This window comes from Channa argus, chromosome 2, assembly GCF_033026475.1.
Source record: "Channa argus isolate prfri chromosome 2, Channa argus male v1.0, whole genome shotgun sequence".
NCBI lineage: Eukaryota > Metazoa > Chordata > Actinopteri > Anabantiformes > Channidae > Channa > Channa argus.
In genome coordinates this window covers 16,191,453-16,207,119 of record NC_090198.1, presented here as the reverse complement: position 1 = coordinate 16,207,119, position 15,667 = coordinate 16,191,453, and the positions used below count along the sequence as shown (strand labels likewise).

The 15,667-nt window shown below is 38.0% G+C and overlaps 2 protein-coding genes across 2 annotated transcripts in view; both read left to right on the top strand.

Annotated features, from left to right (window-relative positions):
- LOC137119576 (E3 SUMO-protein ligase PIAS1-like) overlaps positions 1-10,759 on the top strand; it is a 46,507-nt gene extending 35,748 nt beyond the window's left edge. Inside the window, exons 10-13 of the mRNA XM_067495862.1 lie at positions 290-518; positions 982-1,121; positions 3,059-3,099; positions 5,104-10,759. Coding sequence (XP_067351963.1) covers positions 290-518; positions 982-1,121; positions 3,059-3,099; positions 5,104-5,445 — 752 coding nt within the window. The 3' untranslated portion in view covers positions 5,446-10,759. The remainder of the gene's footprint in view (positions 1-289; positions 519-981; positions 1,122-3,058; positions 3,100-5,103) is intronic.
- Positions 10,760-10,908: 149 nt separating this feature from the next.
- Positions 10,909-12,944, top strand: rxfp3.3a1 (relaxin family peptide receptor 3.3a1). The gene has a single exon (XM_067495863.1). It carries the CDS (start codon positions 11,336-11,338, stop codon positions 12,320-12,322), a length of 987 nt encoding a protein of 328 aa, XP_067351964.1. The 5' UTR covers positions 10,909-11,335; the 3' UTR covers positions 12,323-12,944.
- The last annotated feature ends 2,723 nt before the right edge of the window (positions 12,945-15,667 follow it).

The window sequence follows — 15,667 nt, the reverse complement described above, 5'->3', positions numbered from 1 at the left end:
ATGATAGCGTGAGGAAGCTGGAGGTATTCAAACTGAAAAGAAAAATGTGATGAGATATGAGGGAATGTGCATTTACATCCTCTTTTTCTTTGTTTCTTAATTGTCAGTTTTAATTTGGTGAAGCATCAATCGTAATGTCACTCAGTAAACTGCTTGTCTCCATAGTAACAAACTGAAAAGTAGGGGGGATTGACATTGTTAGCAGCACTTCGTTTTTCACCGTGCAGTCTCTGAAAATTCTAAGCATGAGAACACAGAAACAAACTAGTCTGTCACTTCTGCTCTCGAGGTTCGTGTCGGACGTCTGCATGCTCAGATCAGCGGAGCTCCTCATCTTCTGGCCACAGCAGCGACGGAAACAACAGTAAGAAGGTGGAAGTGATTGACCTGACTCTAGACAGCTCCTCAGAAGATGAAGGACAGGATTCATCTACTCCACCGCCGCCACCACTGCCTCCTCCAGTGAAAAGGGCATGTCCCTCCATGTCCCCAACCTCACCACCCATCATCAATAAAGGGTCAGACAAACCCACAAGACTGCATTCACCTGCACCACAGCATTTATCTCATTCAGTGTTGAAATGCGGCTAATTTTATGTCTAGATGATAACTGTCTGTAGGCGTCTGAACTTATTTTACATCAGCACCTGACTGAGAAGCATTCGTGTCCTCCTTTTTGAATTTGTGTCCACCTTCTTCCTTTTTGAATGTCAAAATGTATCTATATATCTTGAGATGGTTGATTTTCCAAAAAGGAACCCATCTGAAATTTTAACAGCTGCATTTTCTGTCAAATTACTCATGTGCACCTGTTAAGAAGTTGCTGCTGCTACATTTCATGTTAATGAATCTTCTTACTGTTCAGAGGTTTGTTCTTTATGCTCAGCGGAGGAGACAGCATGCACTGTAACTTACCCAATAAAAAGCCTAATTATAAATTTGGTTCCTTTTTTCTCCCTATTTCTATATATCCACATTTAGAGTGTTGAACCTGCACCACCAGGCCTCTCCAGTGAGCCGTACTCCCAGCATGCCAGCAGTGGACACCAGCTACATCCCTCCTGTTCCCCCTCTTATCCAGGACTACAGACCATATTACCACACACCTAATGACCTGTCAGGTAATAGAAACTATATGTGTGACATTATTTGTTAATAGCACATAACAATAAATTAGAACAATCCATAATTCATGTATTTAACAATAGAGACACGCATGAAGGTACTAATGCTCTTTATCGTGCATAATGGCATACCTTTGTTTTCTCATAGGATAAAAGAAAAGACAGATTACTCTAAAATTCTCTAAACTAAATTATTGGTTCCCCCTAATAAAATGAACTAGTCTAAACGATCATAGTGATATAAGGTATCTTAGGAATTTATTTGTTTAAAGTGAGAACTGTAACTTGTTGTTTGGTGTCATTGTGTGCACAACATGGTCAACAGGAAGAAAATAATACGATTGTGTAAAGGGAGTAAGGGAAAAAAATAACTTTCAATAATAAGATCAATAGGATTAAGAAGTTGAAGATTGATGGGAAATTCAACCTCAAATTAAACAAAGGAATAGTTTGAAAAAGAACAAAACAACTAAAGTAACTAAAACAATCAAACAGTGTCCAGTTGCACCATATAGTATGTGGCTTTCTGAATGACAGTTGCTCCGTAGAAGATCATATCCCACACTGGGCAGAAAGAAATCAGAAGATTATCGAAACCTTGTGTATGCTTGTGTAAGTCAAAGATCAGTTAAAAACATGTAAAAGCACCAGGAATGGATAAGAACACTATCTGAAATGGCTTGCTATGAGGTTTCTTCTCTTGTGTCGTTTAAAAAGATGTGTTGCTTCTGAAGTCAAAAACAACATGCGTGCTTAATAAATATGGAATAGAGAATAATGCAGGACAGGTACAGTCATGAAACCTGAGCTGATCTTCACCAACATCATAAATATAAACAAATACAGTATTTCTTAGTTGATAAATCACAATACAGCCCCGATCTTGTCTTTATGTCTTTATTGAACACACCCATTAAAACATACAACGTGATAGTGGAAAAAATTGTGGAGTTTTATGGCAGACTTTGACGAACTTCAGGCTTGCTGCAAAGTTGTTTTTTGAGAGCACAGGCTTGCTGTGTGGCGTCCTGACATAGATAACATGTTTTTTCAATGTTTTGTGTATAGTTGACTCGTGAACAGTTGTTAACTAATGAGTCCTTCAAGTTTTTAGCTCTTCAGGGTTCATTTTTTTACCTCACTGACAGTTTTTACCGGTGTAAAAACTGTGCCAAATCAGCATGCGGACAATGATCTGCAGTGTTGCCATTAGTTTTTCCACCATCACTTTGTAAGTTTAATAGATGAGGTCAATAAAGACATGAGAGATTATGACAGATTGTGTGACCAGCACATTTTGTGTTTGTTGATTTTGAGTTTGTTGCCTTTGATGAAGATCAGATCCCATTTCATGATCGATTTTTGCAGAATAACAGAAAATGGCAAATGGTGCCATTAATTTTTCTTGCCACTGTATTTTTGGCAATTTTCAGGTAATTTCAGTGAAAAAAAATTTATTTTTTCTCCTTTAAACAGAAGAGTGCCAACTGCTTATCAAGTCATTCTTTACTAAAGAGGTCTATCAGTGTAATTTGTTCTTAGGGTTCTGCAAGTGGAAATTCTAAGACAATAAAAGTTATATAATAAAAGTAAAACATTAAAAGTACAAAAATCATGACAGCACACCAGTAGTTAAGCAGCTAATAAATCGGCACAGTTAAAAGTGAATGGCTTCTCTTTGTTATTTATTGTGAAAAACACTAACCTGGAGCAGATGGCTTTATTGTTTTTTGTTTATTAAAGGTCTAGTGCTATTTTTCATAAAATGCATCTAGATGAAAATGCCACTATAGTTCTCTGGCAGTATAATAATAATAATAATATGCCTCTGGCTCTTATTGACATACACTGTATCTATTTGTATCTATTTATTGAGTTTGTGATACTGTTTTTGTTGATGTCCATCACTGACCCTGCCTGTGCTTCATTTCCAGAGTTGAACTTCTTTTCTTTTCTTCAAGGAGAGAATCATCAGGTACGTACTGTATCACGCTGAATTGTGTCGGTAGTATGGTAATGAGTGCAGATGCTGAATCTACCAGCTGTAACAATTTTGTTTTTCGGTGGAAGCCTATGGCCACTGTTCATTTTAAATAAAACACCGACCCAACATGTAACCAAAATCTCTTGCTGTGCTTACAAAAGAACAAAAGCCCTCCACTTTGTGTTCACAGAACAGTGATGAAAGATCCTTCCCACAGAGTCAACCACATAGAAAAAAGCAATAATGAAACCTGATAGTTGGTGGAATTGCACATAAAATGTCACACAACCTGCTGATACAGTGTTTCATTGTCTATTGATGAGCACTAAATGTCATTCTCTCTGCCTGTCTTTCTGTCTCAACGGTTTATTTAAGGAGACATAAGAGAGAAATGTTTGACAAATTACTGTTGGCCCCCCACAGACACTTGTGTGTGGAATTCACTCACACAATCACACACGAATAGAAACATCCTTTGATTTCTTATATCCTCGTCTTTTATTCAACATTTTTAGTTTCTGGTATTTAAAAATAACATTTTAAAAGATTGGTTCTCCTAAATTATCAGAAAAAATTCTCACTACTGGTTCGATATGTAGCTTTTCAGACAGGTTTTCATAATTGAAAACTAAAAATATAAAAATTTCAGATCCAGGCCAAATATGGTTGTAGTTGACACAATGAAATAAATATCAATATAAACATATATATTAAGTGATTTTACTCAATTTCAGGTTTTACTCAGCGTGATGGGTTAAATACCTGCAGTGTTTACCAAGTCACTTTTTTTTAACTATTTATTGACCTACAGCATCAGTCTATGTAGTAATACAGTTATAACTATGGGACCAGATTTATTTCTTCATTATTGCAGTTGCATTTGAATTCCAACAACTAGAGCCTAATTAACACACTGATGGTCCTAATAGACATATTTCCAGTTTCTCCATAGTGCAGAGAATATCATACTAAATTTATTAATGAGATAAATAGATTTTACTTACTTTTTCAAAATCACAATATTCTTTTAAAAGTTCATGAATGTATTTTTACATTCCAGGTCCAATTTGGCTCCTTACCCACTCCAGCTGACTGTGCAATCTGTCACACTTTAGTGACTTATAGCCCTTTAGAGCGCCTCTAACTTCTCTCTCAGTCGGGAGCTGGTGGTAATACTAAAATACTTTTTCAACTACTCTAAAATCACCCTTATCTTATATGACAACTCCTGTCACATAAGGTCAGGAGGACTGGAATCTATTCCAGCTGTCATAGGGAGAGAGACAGGGTACATCCTGGAGAGGTCGCCAGTGTCTCTCAGGGCCAACACAGCGAAAGACACACAGAAAGAAAACTATACACACTCACATTCACACCTACGGGTAATTTAGAGTCTCCAATTAACCTAACATGCATATCTTTGGACCGTTGGAGGAAACCAAAGTACCTGAAGGAAACCCGTGCAAGCACAGGGAGAACATGCAAACTCCACACAAAAAGGACGTAGTCTTCCAGAGATCCGAACCTGCAACTTTCTAGCTGTGAGGTGGCAGTGCTGTAACAGATTGTACTCAACTCTTTCATCGCACTGCTATTTGATAGCATCAGTCTCTTCTGTTAAGAGTTAAGAGTTGCAGTTCCCTAAGTAGTTTTAAAGCCAAACTGAAAATCTACTAAACAACATATTTTTTTAACTGGACTGTGCATTTTATTGTTTTACTTTATGTGCAACTATCTAGACTTTTCATTGTTTTATGTATGTTATATGTATAATGTTCTCTTATTGTGATAATGTTTTTGTGATGCAATTGTGATGGACCATGAAATTGCAGATGAAAATTAGCTTGAAACTAATTTTGATACAATACATGAAATTCCAACATTTATGTTTAATATAGCACATGACCCATTACAAATAAAAATGTTTTGTAAGTAAAACTAATAATCTGAACTGTCACCTTTTCTTCCCTTTTCTTGTGTTTCTCCCATGTTCAGCATTACAACATGGTGATGGCAGCAGCAGCCGCCGCAGACGACCATGAGTTGCTTCTCAATCGCTTCCTGCCCTACAATACCTCCTCCCCCGCCTCCCAACTGTTCCTGGACCAATCAGGAGCCTCATCAGCAGCCACTTCGCTCACTGCTCCAACCAATGGGGCAAGCAACTCAAGCAGCAGCAGCTTGGTCTCATCCAGCAGCCTCCGTGACACACACTCCACACACTCTGGCTCACACTCCTCACACGCACACCCTGGGGTAGTGGCCAGCCGGAGCAGCGCTGAAGCAGCGGTGGCAGCTATTTATGGTGGGATACCTGATGTGATATCATTGGACTGACTCAAAACGAGTCGAGACTACAATTTGGGTCCAGCTACAGTCCAGTAACAAACTGTTTGACTGCAGGGTGAAGTTTTGATCCAGAAATTAGACGGATCCCAGTCATCAATCTCCAAATATTTGTGGCGTCCACATGACAAGAATGCCTCAAGAAATTTGCTAATGTTGTGACTGGGTAACTGACCTGAGTCATCACTTAAAGAGGCCAGTTGTGGGTTAATACACTGACTTCAGATGAGAAACCTGTCCGCATGCGATCCCACGTTTCTCCTGTACTGGTACCAACCTGGCACAAAAAGCTGAGACGCTACCTGAGCAAAAACACAAAAGAAGGCTCTTTTTTACACAAACAAGGCGTGGCACCATGTACAGAGAACAAAATATATTTTCCTCTCTCACTTTTGTATATTATATCGGGACATTTTCAGTCTAGTGAGCTGCTTTAATTGCTGTTTTTAAATGGAAGACAGTCTTTTTTGTTTCTCACAAAAGCTTATACATACGCCTCTTGCAATCTTTTTCTTCTTTCTAAGTGCTGCACTCTTTAACTTTTCCATTTGCATCTCTAAAGTGTCAACTTTAAGTCTCCCTTTCTCTATTTTTCACTTGCTCTGGCTTTTTTAATTCAAGGTGTATCATTTGTCTATCCAATCTCAAGAACTCAGATTTACAGTTTATTGAATTACTAATGGTTTTATTATAAGTTATGTAAGATATTTGACAATTACTATATATACGTGTATATATATACACGTGTGTGTGTGTATTAGTATATATATATGTGTGTGTGTGTATATACACACACACACACATATATATATACACACACATAAACACACATATATATGCATATGTGTGTGTGTGTATATATATATATATATATATATATATATATATATGTGTGTGTGTGTGTGTGTGTGTGTGTGTGTGTGTGCGTGTGTGTGTGTGTCCGCATTCCCTTTGACCTTCAGGTTGATGCTGTAGGGAGTGTTGGTGGAAATGAGCAGTCTCTGGTTTTGGATTTTCACCATGATAATAGATGATACTCCATGATTTCCAACTAAGAGACTCTATAAGCATACAGCATTTACAAATGGAGACTTTTAAACTATTTATACTTGCCAGTGTGGAAGTGTGAGCTGAAAGCATTTTGTTCTTTTTCTCTTTTTGCAAAATGCCAAAAAAACAACATACGGTACTTATGAAAATGATCACAATAATCAGAGTGCAGTCACATCTGTCTTTGTTAATTTGCAAGTGTCCACTTCTTCAGTTTCAGTTGGTAGCTTGTCTGACACCCAAACTGTGTCCTTTTGTCCCTTGTCTTCTCTGTTTCAGGTTATTGTGGAATGACGATGAAGCTGTTGTAGCAGTGTTGGGCCTTTTCACAGGCATCTGTGACATGTACCATGACTCTGCTGTGAAGTTAAACTAGTGCCTGTGTATGCACATGCTTCACAGCATGTTTGGGATGGCATTTGTAGTTTCATAAGAATGTCTTAAATGTTCTCAACATTCTCTGCCCCATTAATGTCTAAGCATTTTATGAAGAATTGACTTGTGACTGATATTTTTAACTGTATAGGGAGTTATGTTTGGGAGAAGCATAGTGAAGTGTAAGCAGCCTGTTTAATGCCACAGTGAAAGAGGGAGAGCTCACCATGGAAGGCAGCTTGTTAAAAAATACATGACTTATACTGTACAGGATCGTCAGTGTATGATGTAGAAGTGTCAAAGCGAGGTGGAACTTTGTGTTACCCTGGAAAGCATGGTTTGTTCAAGAATTTTCTGTACAATTTATGAGTGGACACACGTTTGGTCTTTGTGTCCGTTTCAGTTATTGACAGAAAGATGTTACAGAGATCCAGTGTGGTCTGGCATTACTATTGACATGCAGTAGACCTGGTTCCCCTCCTGCCCCAAAGCCTCGACTTCTCCTTCATCCCATGTGTCCTCAGAACTGGTCCAGGGTCCCCTCTGATCAGCCTCCTCTAGATGTTTGATGTCTGAGACTGGCGGTTTAAATCTAAGCTAATTATTTCCACCACAATGAGATAATCACTTCTGACAGAATGGCCCATCAACTGACATCTCCTGTCACGTCCTTCAGAAACTAAGCGGGAGATTGTGGACAACCCGCAATGACCGCCAGCCCTGCTCAGCCTTCCCTCCCTCGCTCTTGACATTTTTAACTTTTTTCCCTGTTCACTCATGGGAACCAACCCTAGCTCTCATACTTAATCATTTATCATTTATTGTATTTCCTGTGTTGTGCAGTATTTTATTTATTTTGTATTCTTATTTCTATATATTATATTTTTTCAAATGTTTTGATTTCCATGGAGGAGAGCCTGAGTTGCTCTCAATCAGAGGATATTGTAATATGATTTTATTTAATATGCATTTTATTATTTTTTGCCAGCAGCACAATTTAGTTATTTGTCATAAAAATACCTATGTGTATTTTATTGCAATCTGACATGGGTAACACTTTATAACAAGAGCTTAAACCATGCGCTGTGGTCATGATTTAATGTATGAATTAATTCAAGATGCATAATGAATTTCTGTCAAAGTCACAGTTTGTGTGATTAATTAACACTTAAATGAAAACTCAGTGGTATTTCAAGGGGTAATTTAAATGCCACCGAAATATTGAAAATTCAGTTGCACAGAAAAAAGACCAACTGTTTTTGAATTATGAAGCGTTTTTTCTCCAACACTGGTCAGTTCACCAGTATTTCAACATCTATCAGTTCAGTACTGTGTTATTTGTGTAGACATCTGTGGAGCACAGAGAATGAAATCTGTGACTCCTGACCCTCCTAGCCCCACCAGCAAAATTTGAGTTTGTTCAGTATTTATGGCTAAATACTTAGAAACTATTCTCAGCATCAGCTATGAAATGATGCATAAGTAAACATTGTGCGTACCACAGCACAGTCATTGTAAGCCTTTTTTTTAAATTGTACAATAAGCAACAAAAGTGGGATTAAAATCCATTATCACAAAATAACACTGGATGAAAAGAAATAAAATACACAAAATAAAAATAAAATACATTTAGCACTGCTGTGCCAGACTCTAGCCTCACTAAGTCAGTGGCGTGACTGCAGAATCTTTAGTCTTGTTCGTTCTCATTTCATAGCAGAGCTATTGGTGGATGATTTAATGCAGTTTTCTTCTTTAGATTTTGTCACAATTAACAAAAAAAACACAGTACTGTCGAAATGTTTTAGGCACTAACGTTAGGGTGACGATGCTTCCAAAAATAACACCATGAAAAGTTTTATTAGTTAACTATATACAAAGTGAGTAAACAGAAAAAGAACCAAATCACACTTTCTGCTGAAACAGCATCCAGTCTTCTTAGCGCACTTACTGGAGTTTCTTTAAGCTACTCTGCAGATAAGTACTGGTACAAAGTACAAAGCTGCGAGATCCCAAACAGTGCTACAGTTCTTCTGTAGATTTAGTCAGAGTGCCCTCTGTCTGTTCATGTAATCCTGGACCAAGTCCATGCTGAGATCAAGATTCTTTGGGGGGCCAAACCATCTGTTGCATGACTCCTTGTGCTTCTTGTCTCTGTAGATATTCTGACTGCCCGTATGTTTGAGGTCATAGTCTTGCTGCAGAATGAATTTGCCACCAATCAGAAGCCTCTTTGTGTGATGGATAAGAATGGAATAATCTAAAGTGTCTTAAACTTTTGCACAGTACTGTTTTTTAAGAGAAAATATACGAAAAAGACCATTGGGGAAAAAAAGCTTAATATTATATATATATAATATAGAGACCAGATGCTTTTTTGCTTTCAGAGAGCTCTGAAAACCCTACTTCTATCATATCTGTCTAAAAAAGAATCATATCTAAGTTTGGCAATGATGGAATTGCTTCATAGCTCTATGTATTGGGAAAATCTCCTACTTGTTAATTTAAGTAAGACACTTAAAGCCCTTTGGATTGGCTAAGAAAATGCACACACAGATGTAGAACATAGATCTTGACAGAACAGCAGTGCAGTGTAACTGTATTCTAGCTAATCTGGTGGCATATGAATTAACAAATTAAGTTACTTCAGTTATTCATGCAGTGTTGATTTTAGGCATTAAAAGTGCAAATTTAATACAAAGTGTTACCTTGACTTGCTCATATTGATGAAGACATTGATCCTTCAGTTTCCATCATGTTAGTTTTGATAGTATTAGCAATGTTTAGTTGGTAGGTGGTCACAGCTGTTAACTAACAAATTGGATCATGATTTAATTTATTAAAACTTATTCTTTCCTCACACTTCAATACGGGAGACTATTCTGAACATGAAGTAAGAGAGCAGACTGTGCTAGACCATACTGGGCTCTAAGTGGGATGACCAAAATGTCACATGCTCCAACCCTTCAATTTGTTTCATTAAGTGTTCACAGCACCCTCCTGTGGATCAAAATTGATAGTTTCAGGTAGAAGTAGTCGTTACTCAGCTGGGATTTCTTTCTTCCACTTTCTTAATAACTCGGTCTGTTTTGTTCAAAAATGTCAGATGGCATACAGGAATGGACAAGCACAGGACTGTTGCCACTGTCTCTGTCTAACTTCAGTCACACACTGGTGTGAACATGTGCATATTATATATACAGCATTTTAGCAGCAGTTTATGTGTTTGCTGGTTTAAACTGTGTGAAGAAACTGGGACAAAACCAGCAACTGCACAGAATGAAGTGAATTTTTAAAAAAGCCCACAATTATCAGTAGTTACTCTTTACTGTGTTTTCAAAAGCTCCACAGGCAAACTTAACAAGCAGCTCAAACCTTTGGTTGTTATGATGTCTCATCTTACATAAAAGGGAAAACAATGTGTATATTATGTCTGTATACAAACCTGAAAAACGAAAGTTCAGATCCAAACGTGGGTGTTTGATGTCTGTTTGTATGCTTTTTGTGTGTCAATTCAGAGTGAGAATAAATTTAATTTGTATATTTTTTAGATAATGAAAGCTGTACTATTATATAAAGAAGACTGTGGCCAATAAGAGTCTCACACAACTGAAATAACTTCAAAGTCAGACTCGAGTGGACATCTGCACTCACTGCCTTAAAATATTCACAGGTTCTGTTTCATGGCTCCAATCCAAGAAAAATCCTAAAAACTCTTTTTAAGGAGGGGGAGAAGACAGTGTATAGTAGACCCTTGTCAGTTTGTACAAATATACCAAGTAAAAAAAAAATATTTATTACCTGCATTGGAAGAAATTGTTTACTTATTGAATGTTACCTGATTATGTAGAAAAGTTTAGATGTAATAAAATGCATTCTGTTATTTCCTTGTGTTTTCCTTATTTTAATACGTATAATTGTCTAATTGTGATGAGGAACATGTTGCAGTTTTTACATTTTGCCTGTTGCACGTGAAACTGAACACTGGGTGGCAACGGAGAGTCGTTGGGAGCAACTTTTCTCTTGCTGTCATGGCACCAAATTACGCACGCTTTGTCATTTCCAGCCAGTCGTTTTCTGGCTGCGACACAACTTATATTTGACAAAAACATGTAACATGATTCATTAGATGTTTACTTTTTGTGACTTGGAAGTCTGTCGCACAATACATCATATCCAGGTGCATCATATCCAGGGGTTGCAGCACCTTGACCCCACAATGTAGTGAGTGGATGAGAGGCAGAGGCTGAAACCATCCGTTTAGTTGGGGTTGTGTTGCCTAATGATTATGCGTCTTAAAGAAGAGAGGAGAGAAGCTGAGAGGACGGGAGGGCGGAGTGGGTGCAGACGAAGGAGTTAGTCTACCGTCCTGGCACTTTATGATCCAGATCTACTTGCACATATTGTTTTTGACCTAGCTTCATTGTGGACTGCACACCTTCTGTAAGCTGCACACAGCATGAATGCCGAAAATGAAAGCGTGTGTTTGAACAGGTCACTGACGGAGATGGACCTCTTCAGTAACCTGGAGGACATCGACGTGACAGCAGACGGGAGCCCGGTTCTGAGATTCCTCATCTGTTTCATTTATTCGGTAGTTTGCGCTGCGGGTCTGATGGGTAACCTGCTTGTCCTCTTCTTCATCAGGGTCAAACAACAGAGAAAGAAATCCAGAGTGAACTTCTTCGTGCTCAACTTGGCAGTGACTGACCTGCAGTTTGTCCTCACTCTGCCCTTCTGGGCCGTGGACATCGCGCTGGACTTCAGCTGGCCTTTTGGAGACGCCATGTGCAAAATCGTTCTCTCAATCACTGTGATGAACATGTACGCCAGCGTGTTTTTCCTCACTGCCATGAGTGTGACCCGCTACTGCTCCCTCGCCTCGGCCCTTAAGAACAGTACCGTGCAGAAATCCTGGTCCGCTAAATTGACCTGCGCCGTTATTTGGACACTGGCGACTCTGGCCACTGCACCGACGTCGATTTTTTCAACTGTCAGCAATGTAACCGGAGAAAAACTCTGTCTGCTGAAGTTTCCCGGTGGGCAATACTGGTTAGCAGTTTATCAAATCCAGAAAATACTTGTAGGGTTTGTGTTGCCAATGTCCATTGTGTCTATCAGCTACATCATGCTGTTGCGCTTCATCCGCAATCGGAGTATGAAAACAAGCAACCCCAAACGGAGATCTCAGGTCACTAAATCTGTCACCATCGTCGTGTTGTCCTTCTTCCTGTGCTGGATGCCAAACCATGCCGTCACCTTGTGGAGTGTGCTGGTGAAAATGAACGCTGCAAACTGGGACAAAGCCTACTACATTGTCCACACCTATGTGTTCCCGCTGACCATCTGCCTAGCGCACACAAATAGTTGCCTAAACCCTATCATTTACTGCCTCATGAGGAAGGAGTTTCGGAACAAACTGAGAAGTCTGATTCACAGAGGATAGAGTTTGGAGCTCTGTGATTGATTTGATGCGTGTCGACAAACCTTAACCAGGACTCACCGAGCGCGCACGGAGAAAGACGCATGAAAGACGGAGCAGAAAGCTCAGTGAGGAGAAATAACATCACATACAGTATTCAGCTCCTGGAATGTGTAGCTTTTATCTGTTCTTCGTTTCTACGTCTTGCGTGATGTGGACGGTTTTCATAGAGATGCCATTTCAGATTAGGGCAATGCGCATGTAGGAATTGCTTATTATGTGTATAAATATTGCACATAAAACCACTGTGGCATTGCTTAAGTAACCATTATAAGTGATGTATTTCTAATCCACATTGTGACTGTTAGTCAAGTCGTCGTTATAACGGAACATTCTTCTGTAACTGTCAGAAAATCTTATCTTTGTATGATATATTGTGTTTAAGACAATCGCTGATGAAAAAATCACCTCATTACTTGGTGTAGCAAAATAAAAAAGGTTACAGGTCAGGTTAGTTGGATGTGAAAAACGTAATGGACAGGCGAGCATGTCACATTCATATTTTGAGGGCAAAGGACAACAGGTGGTGCGAAGTATTACTGTAAATACGCCAAAAATGTATCCACTTTGTGTGAATAAAAATGTACTCAAGGTGTCACATGGGTCACTTTTCCTACAGTATAAAACTAAGTGCACACTGTAAAAAATGTTCCCTGCGTTGTGTCACGGTAAGGTTTGCACGTGGTAAGGAATTGGCTGAATAAGGCTCCAAGAGAAGTGGCTCCCCATCCTGGGCCTTAAGGACCCTTTTTCTGGTGTACTGGTGTAACACATTTAACGCAAAGGGCTTTTGTATTACCTCAATAGCATAGTCAGCAGTGATATTCATAACATCTGACATTTACTTGATGTGCATTCAGTCTATTATCAGTCTGTATTGTGAACTGGGGTGTAATCACCTCAACATGAAGTTCTGCTATAAGTATTCAACTGAATACACAATTACAGAAAATACAAGTGTACACTATACATCCAGGCTCCGTAACAGTTTGCCTATGGTTACAAAAATAATATTAAATACAATAAATACTGAACTTGTTTTCAACTATTTCAGTAACTTTGTGCAGGCTAAAATGTGATCCTCCATTATCTGCGTATAAGTCTAATCTAAGTCTAAGTAGCTGTTATCTGCTTTATTGTTACTCAAATAAAGCAAGTTGCAAGACATTATCAAAAATAAAAAGCATAAATAAGCCACTGATCATAAGCCAAAGCACAGCTGTAGCAGAGGTTTTGAGGTTGTCTATAGTAAAAGTGTATAGAAGGCATGATTATTTAAAAGTTACCAACACACCCCTTCAGCAAAGTAACCGAAAAGGAACATCTGTAAACGTCAGAAACTCTGTCTGCAGATTTGTACAAAAATGGCATCATCTGTGCACAGAAGGATAAAACCTTTCACCAAAAGAAAGGCAGTCTCACAAAATATATTAAAACAATGTAACATTTCATTGTTTTCATTTATCTTGGATGTTCGCTAAAATAATAAAATTTTTAAAAGTAAAATAGTGATTGACATAAGGGGTACTTGTTTTTGTTGTAAAACACTGTGGTGATAAAAACGTATTAATGACTTTTAAAGCAGAAAATATGTGTTTTGTGCTAAATAAAGCTAATGGGTTGGGATATATTTAACATGCAAGATGAGTATGTGAAATATACTTTAAAGGTTTCTTCAAAACCTCTCATCAACAGGGTCAGTGGTTTGTCACCCAGTCCCTTTTGTTTACAAGACACAGAACCCCAAGTTGCTCGAGGTGGGTCAGGTGAGCACCTTTCATGGCAGCTGCAGCCATTGGTGTGTGGTTGTGCATTTGAATGGGTGAAAGAGAAGTAGCACTGTCAAGTATTTGGATAAAAAAAGCTACATACGCAGTTACCATTTACATGCACACACAGCTGAGAGTTCTATGAACACATTCGTGTAACACAGTTGTCTCTATTTTTGATTTTGATTTGATTGACTGAATTCAAACAAATGTAAAACGATAAACACTCTAATAGTCTCATATTAAACAAGTGGGGACATACACGTGTGTGTATTTTGTATTGACATAGTTGTAGTTTCCACTAAGCCATGGCAAAATAATTCCTTTCACACATTTCTGTTTCACCTCAGTGCTTCTAGTCTTTACTGGTGCCTTCATCATGAGGATTTACTGGGGCTCTTGTTATGGTCAGCTCCAGGGCTTACCATAATGTTGACATGGTGATGAAGATACAGTTGTTAAAAGCACTAATCAGAACGCTTCTCAGGACACTAATATTGTGTTTCTGCCCTACTCATGGTGTACCCGAGAATAATAAAGTGAGAAACAAGCTCCAAGAACATAAGAGCTGTGACAATTACTGGCCCCATTCCCACCAGTCGTGGTCATATACTTTAAATAAAAGTGCTTCTCTACTGTGTGGTACATCATAAGGCACATACTATTCTGGCTTTCTGTTGAATTACACTGGTTATACTGTAATAACTTGGAAAACATAACTAAGGAAAAGGCCAGAACAGTCTCCCAGTCATTACAGTCTAAAATACTTGCTGTTTCTTTCTTTATTAATTAATACAGTAACTATAACAACTTAAAATGAAATGAGCAAAAACTAACTAATTAAGAACTATTTAATAAAAATCCATAATTATACTCTGGGTGTGTGTTTCCATACAATGCCTATTCCTTGTGTCTTTTACCTTTAATCAGTCTGTGTTTCAAATCAAAGTCTGCAGAGATGCTAAATAAATGTGTTGTTTTAACAATCTAAAAAATCTACATTACAATTAAAAGTTATATGTTTAAAATCCCCCTGAACATTTGTACAGGGGTACTATCAACCAAAGGTACTAAAAGTTTCAAGAAATTGCTGTCAACTAATTTATTATTACAAGTATTTATTGTTTATTATTATTCATTTATATATTTGAGTGATTAAATTCTTTAATCATTCAGAACAAGTAGCATCTTACTGATATAACAGCTAAAAGTACAGCTAGCTACATTGTAAACCATTTGGTACTTCATTTTTATATTATAACAACCAGATACTGTTACATAATGTTGTGGCTAGTTGGTGTATGACAGAAATATTCTTGAGTATAAAAAACAATATCTCCCTCTGAAAAGTTAATGGAGTAGAAGGATGAAGTAGCAGAACATGGAAACACTCGATTAAAGCACAGATACCTCCAATTTTACTTAAACACAAAAAAATAAATAACTGCAGTTTTTCATCTTTCAGTATATAAGGTATCAGGTACTTTTTGTAAAATGCAGAGAGGAAGAATAAATAGTAACAATGTCTGCAAACTGACCA

What these genes read in the sequence shown, in the direction of transcription:
- rxfp3.3a1 (XM_067495863.1), top strand. Translation starts at nt 11,336, where the DNA reads ATGAATGCCGAAAATGAAAGCGTGTGTTTGAACAGGTCACTGACGGAG.